Source organism: Monoraphidium neglectum (genome assembly GCF_000611645.1).
Source record: "Monoraphidium neglectum strain SAG 48.87 unplaced genomic scaffold scaffold00317, whole genome shotgun sequence".
Taxonomy (NCBI): Eukaryota; Viridiplantae; Chlorophyta; class Chlorophyceae; order Sphaeropleales; family Selenastraceae; genus Monoraphidium; species Monoraphidium neglectum.
In genome coordinates this window covers 22,190-31,222 of record NW_014013311.1, presented here as the reverse complement: position 1 = coordinate 31,222, position 9,033 = coordinate 22,190, and the positions used below count along the sequence as shown (strand labels likewise).

At 62.2% G+C, this 9,033-nt stretch overlaps 3 protein-coding genes across 3 annotated transcripts; all 3 read right to left on the bottom strand.

Moving 5' to 3' along the window:
• Window positions 1-671: 671 nt before the first annotated feature.
• MNEG_2721 (hypothetical protein) lies at window positions 672-1,157 on the bottom strand (the record flags this gene model as incomplete). Its single annotated transcript, XM_014048806.1, has 1 exon — window positions 672-1,157. One exon carries the CDS (start codon window positions 1,155-1,157, stop codon window positions 672-674), a length of 486 nt encoding a protein of 161 aa, XP_013904260.1.
• Window positions 1,158-5,171: 4,014 nt separating this feature from the next.
• MNEG_2720 (hypothetical protein) lies at window positions 5,172-5,990 on the bottom strand (the record flags this gene model as incomplete). Its single annotated transcript, XM_014048805.1, has 2 exons — window positions 5,172-5,309; window positions 5,766-5,990. The coding sequence occupies 2 exons, from the start codon at window positions 5,988-5,990 to the stop codon at window positions 5,172-5,174; spliced, it is 363 nt and encodes a 120-aa protein (XP_013904259.1).
• A 2,189-nt stretch (window positions 5,991-8,179) lies between these two features.
• On the bottom strand, window positions 8,180-8,770 carry MNEG_2719 (hypothetical protein; the record flags this gene model as incomplete). Its single annotated transcript, XM_014048804.1, has 1 exon — window positions 8,180-8,770. The coding sequence occupies one exon, from the start codon at window positions 8,768-8,770 to the stop codon at window positions 8,180-8,182; it is 591 nt and encodes a 196-aa protein (XP_013904258.1).
• Between the last annotated feature and the right edge of the window lie 263 nt (window positions 8,771-9,033).

Here is a 9,033-nt window from a genome sequence, read left to right as displayed (position 1 = left end):
GGGCGGGGGCAGCGTAGAGGTGAGGACAGCATAGGAAGAGCCGGCCGCGGCAGTATGGCATGGAGGGGCAGCTTGCCGCATACGAGATTGAGCGAAGGCTGCCGGCTCGCGTTTCGCACGGGGCGCGCGGGGCGAATCATCAGCAGCGGGCATTGCAAAGCTGTCGCAGCCGCGTGTGAAGAGGCGGGGAGGGTACGCCTGGCGAGCGCGCTTCGCCCGTGTGCACCTCGGGTCCTCGCGCGCATTTGGGACAACAAGAGCCCCTGCAGTGGCGCCGCGGCAGCACGGCCACGCGCACATGCTCTTGTGCCAATCCGAGCCGCCGTCCACCTGCGGATTGGATTCGAACCGGTTCGAATCGAGATTCGGTCGCGTAACGGCATCGACGGGCAGCAGACAGCAGGGGCCCCCGGCAGCCTCCGCCGGGCGCAAGGACGGCAGGCGCTGCAGGCGGCAGGCAATGCTGTCGCGTCCCGTCTGAGAAGCGCGCGATAATGTCAGCCGCTCGGGCAGCAGCGCGCCGCGGCGCGCCAAGTCAGCAACTGTTGCAGGGCCAACTCTGGGTTCGTCCGGCCGGACCTGTGTGCCTGCACTGGTCTTGCTCCAAATCTGCGGGTTTGTTGCATGGATTGCATAGGAAGAGACGTGATCGGCGCTTCTATAAGCGTGAATCATGCATGGCGGCCTGCGGCGTCCAAAAAGCGCGAGCTCGCCAGCCGGGCGAGCAGCCAGCCGCACGCCCGGCGCGACGGCGGGCCATCTCCGGCCGGCCGCCCGGCACGCGGCGCCGGCGGTCGCACCCGCTTATCGTGGAAGAGCGCGAGAACCGCCGTTGGGGCGCCGAATATTCCCGTGGCCAGGGTTAATATGTTGTCCAATTCAGGGTTGGTGGGCGACTCCATAAGATCAAGCGGCTCCTCAAACGCGGCCGCCTGCCGCGCCCCCGAGGCGGCCCTGGGCACCAGGGACGCCGCGCGGCGGAGCGCCTTGGCAGCGGCCGCCGCGACGGTGGCGGCGGCCGCGCCGCCGGCTGGGCGCGGCTCCTGGCTGCGGCGGCGCTGAGCGAGCAACTTTGATACGGGGGCACCGCTGCCGCCGCTGCCGCCGTCTATGACCGCGGAGGCCCCGAGATCCTCTTTGCTTTGGCATTGCCCCATACAGTGCTACAAAGGGTGGCAGTTCGGACCGTCACGGAAGGATCACTAGTAATATTTGCGATGGTGCGTTGGCCTCGCTGTGCCACTCTCTGCCAGCGTCACGGTTGAAAATGCTGAGAGATTAGCGATCTAAAGTTGAAGTCAAACGCGGATAACGGGGCGACAAGCGCATCGCCCAAGAGGAGGGCGCTCTCACACAGCGCTCGGGCGCACAGGGTCACACACGCAGTTTGTGCCTAAACGATATATTATCCGCGGCCCTGGCACGTTCATCAAACGATCACGCTCGCTTCACAGGAATGCGGGCAGCCGTCACCCGGACCACTTCGGTCACCCTGCAATGGGAGGAGAAGTTGCGAGCCCTGGCCGTAAGAGGCCACCGCGGCGGATGTTACGTTGTGTCGCATTGTAATTACAACAATTGTTAGGTTCTAAGAGGTCGCCGCTGCATGCCTGCATCAGCTGCGCCTGCCGGTCCAACCGACGAAGCGGCGTCACTGCAGGACGTCCATGATTATCAACGGGGCAGGATGGCCAGAGGGATGGCATCGGCAGTCATCCTGCATCCCACCTTCCCGTTACCCAAATATTGCCGTGAAAGATATGTCTGCAGAAGAGCACATACGGAGCCCCTGGGCTTCCGCGGCCCCGGCGTAAGGGCGGCCAGTGGGCGGCACGTGCCCTTACTCAACGCGTATGGCCCCCATGGCGGCGACAGCACACCACCTGAGACACCAAATGCAGCGTGCACGCACGCGACCGTCACCACTACCGAGAGGATAATTCTTGAATGGTTTTTTAAGCTCACACCCCGAACATACGCGTGCCGGCTTGCGCCCCGACGGCCCGGCCCCATTCTCTCGCCCGGCACGAGTCAGCAACCACCGCGAATTAGGGCTGCGGCGCCGCGCTCGCGCCTGACGGTCCAACCCTGCCCTTCAGCCCTGATTGTTGAAGCCGCCGCTGCATCCTTGGTTGCTGCAAGCCTCGTAGCAGCGGGCCAAAGGAAGCTGCACCAGGCGCGGGGTTCCCACCCAGGCCACACCGTGAGGACGGCTGTAATCGTCGACGGCCCTGCGGGAAGGGGGCAGGCCTGCTAGGTTGACACGTGCAAAAAATCCATTTCATTCCGACCCAGACGCGATCAGGAGCGGCCAGGGACTGGCCAGGGGCGCGTGGGGGCAGGCCAGGGAAGTCCCTGCTTCAGTTCGCTAAAATGAGGGAACCTGACCCAAACTTTGGGTGCAGCGGGGTATCTCATCACAGGGTGCTGCACGGCAACAACAACGGAACCTTGGGGCCCATTACATGTGCTCACACATACAGTACACACACACGTACACACACACACACACACACACACACACACACACACACACACACACACACACACACACACACAAAGAATCCTTCTGCTGCGTCGCACATCCAGCCACGAACGTCCCAGGGCATCGCGCGCCGCCGCCACGGAAGCGCGCGTTGAGGGGAGGCATGCCGCACAACTGAACCGAGCGCGCACCAGCAATCACAGTCCGCTGCGATTGGCGGCAAGCACCGCCACGCGGCAAGCACGCGCGCTGTCACACAGCGGTCATCATGGAGCCGCCCTGCCTGCTAAAGGTGACGTCAGGCCGCAGTGAGAGCCTCCACCGACGGCGCTGGGCGGCGGGCCTGCTGAGCGCGAGAGTAGGGCGCCGGCCGCGCAGCCGGCGACCGTGATGCAGTGCGGACTGCCAGGCAAAGGCTGATATTCCGTGTGAACTCAACGCCGCTGCAATTGTCAACGCTGCCACCCTAGACAGGTGAACTTGCTTCTCTTGATGGCTGAGTTTACACAAGGAACGGAGTGTTGCAACAACAACTAGCCTCTCCCTTGGCCTGCCGTCAAGTGTGATGGTTGCCAGGTGGGAGACCTTGGCGATTGTGTTCAATTGGACGAGTGTGGTGCCCTTGGGCACGAAGACGGCTGGCGAGACCAGCAAAGGACGCGCGGCGCTGCGGGTCATGCCTGTGCGTGCGAAAACGGCCTACCCACGTGCTCTAGTGCCTGTACCGACTCAAAACGGGGGCACCAAATCTTGCTCTCGTGTAAAAGCGTGGTGTTGCGTGTCCTGTTGATGTTGGCCCTGTTGCCCCACAGCAAACCAGCCAAATGCGACCTGAGAAACCGCAAGGGCCAAAGCAATGCAACCCGACGGAATCTTGTCGCAGAGGCCCGCACGCCGCCCTTGGCCTGCAGCGGCGTGCATTGCTCATCGACACTGCACCCCACCAGCTGAAAACTTTACGAAGGCCCTGGCACACTCTCCAAGCAAAACATAGTCGTCATCAGGATGCGCCGGAGGCACTGACGAGCCGACATCGCAAAACCGATCGCAGCGGGGGCGTTTGAACTTGATTGTTCGGGGCAACTTGAAAATGTGTGCTGACAACACGTCTCACAAAACAAAATCGCACCACCGTCGGCGGGTGGAACGTGCGCATTGCATGGGGGAGGGGGGGCCCAAGCGTGACCATGGGGGTGGGTCGACACTGACAACCCGCCTAGGCCTGATGTGCTGCTGCCATAGCGCACATATGCATGCATAAGAGCGAATCGCAGCCACCAAACCGCTGCGCATGTGTGTGTATGCGTGTTGTTGTGTCTGGCCCAGCACGCATGCAGGTGCAGCACCCCGCAAAACGATCCGCGCACACGGCTGTTGCAGGGGCCACCCGCCACAGGGATGTGCCTGAAACGCCAGTTGTTGAGCAAAACAACTCTTCGCGCACATTGAACTTGCCTGGAAACCCCTGAAACTCTGTGATCTAATCTGAGCACGACAGCAGAAGGGCAAGCAGCAGGCCAGTCCAACTTTGGGGCCGTCCCCCGTGCGCCCGTGTGCAAAGCGCCAAATGAGGTGGACGCAGGGTGCGTTTGCAGGCCGCGCACTCAAGTGGCCAGCGCCGGGGGGCCCCAGCTCGGCATGCGTGGCACTGCGCTGTTTGCATCAGGTAGCAACAGCACACAGCCACGGGATAGAGAGCGTCGGAGGTTTTGTTTGCAAATGTGCGTCCCGTTCACCAGCTGTGCCGGCGCGGCAGCAGCAGGGGGGAAGCGGGTGCGTGGCATGTGGGAAGGGTGTAGGGCCAGGCCCGGGGGATCGCGCAAAGCCCCCGCTGGCACTCTCTCGAGCTCACTGCATAGTGTGCATGTCTCCCAAGACGAAGCACGCCAGGCGGGGTTGGCAGGCCGCTTTTCGATTTGTGGATGGGGCGCCGTCAATTGGCGTCATGCGGGGCGCCGTCAATTGGCGCTGGTGGGGCCGCCATGGACAGGGGTGGCAGCGGTAGCTGTTATTGCAACTTGTCATGAGGCAGGGGAAGCAGGCGCAGCTACGCGGTGACGTCATAATTGCGTCATCAAGCCGAAGGTGTTGATGAGTCGTCGTCGCCATCCGAAAACAAGAGCTCGTTTGCAACCTAGGCGTGGGGTTGTAGACACAGGCGGGCGGAGGGAGCTCAGCGTCAGTGCTTGTGAGGGCGGACATGTAGGTGTGTTGAATCAACATAATTGGTTCAGGGGCTGCTGCGGTTTGAGATGAGGGGCGGCAGAGCGCTCTTTGCAGGCGCCCACGACTGAATATGATGTTGCTCACAAAGTGTGCGGGCAAGTGGTGGGGCCGAAGCCAGGAGGCCGGGCCTCCTGTCGACGACCCACCAGCCGGGCCGAGGTGGGCAGGGGTGATGCGAAGCGCGGGGAAGGGGTGCGAGCCCCTTGGCGGGGTGCGCGATCCTGAGCGTGCCCCGGCTGCACCTCTGAGACCAACTGCAGCCCCCAGCCCCCTTCTACGACACCCCAAAGCACAAGCGCCGCACTCAGCAACCCCTACCCCTGGAAAACACCCCAGAGCCAGGACGCATTCGGCACAAGCCCCACCAGACGCGCCAGCGCCGCACACACTCCCAGCGATCAACGCCCACGCACGTAGGCAGGCTAGCGGACATGCGCGCGCGCGCGACTGCCTGCCCCCATCAGCGAGCACCCACCATGCCCAGAACCGTCGCAAGCGCCGACATCTGCAGTGCCTCGGCGGCGCTCTGGCCGTGCACCACCATGCAGTAGCCGCACAGGCTGAGGCTGCCCAGCCCAGTAGCAACGGGGTCATAGCGCTGCGGGGGTTCAGAGGGGGTTGGGGGGTCGTGTGAGTGTGTGGCAGTGCAGGGGCTCGCGCCGCGTGAGTGGGGGCCATAGTCAAGGGTAGGTGGGTGGGGTGTGGGTGCGGCGTGGGTCCGCTGGCGTGGTGGAGGAGGCTGGCGGGCGCCGTACAATTCCGATGCACGCAAACGTCCCAAAAGTGATGCGCCGCCGCTTTTGCGCGGCGGCCCCTATCCACCTGGGGTCCCAGAGGCACAGGGGGTCAGTTGCTGGCGGCATGGCGTGGACGGGTCACACAGCTCGTACCAGCAAAGTCAAGGCGTCGGCAGCGCAGGTGCGCCCCTCCGACCCGGAAAGCTGGCAACCGCCGCATGGCCGCCGCCGCGGAACCAACAGCGCGTGCGCATGCGGGTCGCGAAGCTGGGGCGGACCCTTCAACCCCCGCCGTAGCGCCCGAAAAAATGACCCACCGCTACAAAGCGCGCGACGTCGTCCCGCAGGGCCGCCAGGGCGCCTTTGTCCGCCGCGCGCACCGCGACCATGCGTGCGCGCCCAAGACGCTGTGCTCCGACGCCGGGCCCGCTGCGGCGCAGGCTGGGCGCGGCGGGGCCGGCGCCGGGGCGCGCGGAGGGGGCGAACGATGGCGCTAGATACGCGTCGAGGATCGGCGGGCTGGGCGAGCGGCAGGGCCCCATGCCGGAGCAAGCCGAGCGTTTCATACTGCTTGCGCGACAGAGGGACGCCATGGCTGAGGGAAGCGTCCGGGCGAAAGGGCACGGCCGGCGAGGTGGAAAAGCCGTCTTCTGCGAGCAGCGAGGCAGCAATGGGCCTCGTTAGAATAGATAAATAATATGGCGACGGAGTGGTGATCCATGCGGGGCGCGGGGATACATGAGTCCAGGAGGGGCCCTGAAAAGATGAGTAGTCATTGCCCCTCACCGGCCGGTGAGCATCATATGTAGTTTGATATATAGGAGAAAAATTGCTTGCCAGGGTTCCGAAGCGCGCGCATGCGACACCAGATTGTTGAGGCACACGCGGCGTCCAAACCGCAGTGTTCACGAGCGAGCGCTCTTGAAGGTTTGATCGTGGTATATAAGACACAATTTCGCGGGCACAGCAGGCGTCGCGGCGCCCCTAATTCACTGTGCCTAGTGGTATGTGCTGCTGCTCGCTGCCCCGCCGCTGGTGCCGTGGCTGCACCACCCGCATCCCGATCTCAGCGGCACGACTGCCGTCTTTTGCTTTGACCACATTATTTTTAGCGCCACTGCACTGTGGTTTGATCGGCCGGGCGTCGCACCAGGTGCACCCCGCAAGCTGGCCATGCGCCGCTGTGCGCCGCCGCGGCCCCATAACCCTACCCCCGGCGCAAAAGTGAGCTGGCGTCCACAGCTGGCGCTGGTACGTGTGCAACAGCCCATGGGGTGGGCGCCGGGCACGGGCTGGGGCCAGGTAGCCTGGTGCAGTGCAGCAAAGACTCACGATCCTCCCTTTATAGGTTTCCACCAGTACTCATCCAAAGCAAAGCGCTCACAGTCAACTGCTGACCCTGAGGTCGCTCTGTGCTGCAGCCCCTCACCCCATGGTTATGTGGATGGTAGAGCAGCCGCGCCCAATTTGTATATTACAAGCGCATCTGTGCCTTGCCAGTACATGCATGCGATGTTGAAGACTGCCATCCCCTCTTGAAGGGGTAGTTAAGGTTTGAAAAACGGGTGCGGTTCGAAGACCGAGAACAAGTCCCTTGCAGTTGGCAAACATGGGTATGCCTCAAAGTGCTTGTGACCTGCAGCTAGCGGTGACAAATATCTTCAGGGGTGATGTTCGTGATAATAATGCCCTGCAAGGAGCGAGAGCAAGCGAGCCCTGCCTGTTGCAATGCATGTTAATCTGTGCAAAATGTACCCTCGCGCCTGATTTGGGCAGTCCCTGCCCAGCTTGTACGGACATACTCTTCAGCAAAGTAGTTTGTGCAACCAAATCGCTCGAATAGCTGATGGAATGAGTGCAGTACTGTTTATGTGCAGCAGGCCGTACAAAGAAACGAGCAAGTGTGGTTTGCACAGGACCTGACGCACACATGTGATTTTGGGTTGCATGTGCGTGCGATGGCGCGTGTGCGGTTGTCTTAAAGTGGTTGCAACACAGTCCAGCCACACCGCACCATGTATGGTTCAATATGATAGACATATATAATGCACGCCGACGTGCACGGCAGCCAAAAACACGCAAGAAGTAGTAGGGCTATGAGCATTACACGTGGACTGAATGCACACAGACGACGCTGCTAGAGGCAGGGGTGTGCACCGCGAGCAACAGGAAATCATGACCTCTCAAACTTTTGGTGCTGGGCAGGGCTGGCAAAACCGCAGCAATACCATCGGCCACTTGCGCTGCTTGGCACAGCGATTGCCACAAGAGGCTGCTGCAGCACGCCAAAAAATCTGGCAGAATAGATGGCGTTTCGGGGGTCGCCAATAGATGGGGCGTGCGGCAGCAGCAAGTAAGATGGGCTTGGCAGCTAAACAATACGTGCACAAATTATGCATGCGAGGTGGCATCGTAGATACAGCTATTATATTAGGAGGCCTACAAACATGTCCATCGCAAGAGCGCGCGATCGGCGGGCGCAATATGCAGGCTTTCACATGATGCGCGCCGCCGCTGAGTCAAAGGAGCAGCTGCTATTTGTATCGCACTGTATCTGATTGACAGACCGTCTTGAACTGAATACCACGCTGTGTGGTACAATGAGGCGCAGAGTGAGTCGCTCACGCGCCTCAAAATTGCAGCCCCTGCTGACCCTTTTTGCAGAATCCTGGCGCAAAAACCACGTGCGCCAGCAACAGCAGCAGCACCTCCCTACCCACAGGCGCGGTGTCTATCTTGGCTTGCACCCCTGGGGTGGCGAGGCTGGCTTAGCCCCGTACACCACGACACTTACGTTCAAGGCTGGGGACGAGTTCTTGGATGCGTCAACAGCCCTGAGGGACACCCGCGCCACCCGCGGCGCGACCGCGCCGGCGGGCGGATAGACGACGCACACGCTGCCCGCGCCAGACTCCTGATAGCAATCTGCGGCCGACCCGTTGGACGGCGCGGACGCCGTGACCGCGCAGCCGGTCAGTGTGACGGTCGGCGCGGGGCGGCAGTTGTCGGTCGCCCTCACCAGCTCCTTGAGGGGGTAGCACGCGGCGGTCTTGCCGGGCTTTGGCCAGGCGCAGGCCCCGCCGGACTTCGACGCAACACTGACAGTGGGCGGCTCCCTGTCTGAAACGTCAACGTCGCACGAGGCCTTGGCAGTCGCGCCGCCGGCGTACTTCACGGACACCTTGAGCTTCTGCCTGCCCTGCTTCAAGGAGCCCGCGGGCGAGAACTTCACGCTCGTAACGGTGTCGCCGACGGTGGTGTTGACCAACAGGGCGTAGGGGTCGTCGGCGATCTTGCCGGTGGCGCACTTGCCCTTGGCCATGGACTGGGAGATCGGCGGAGTGATGCACTGAGGGGTGCATGGTTGAACTTCAAGCCTGGAGGGTGCGCAAGGACCGTACAGGATGGGAGTGTCAGATGAATCTGTTCGGCATCAACCTTCGTGTGTGTGTGTGTGTGTGTGTGTGTGTGTGTGTGCGTGTGTGTGTGTGTGTGCGCGTGTGTGTTCGCGCGCGTGTGTGCTTACGCACGTGCGCATGTGTGTGTGTGTGCGTGTGTGTGTGTGTGTGTGTGTGTGTGTGTGTG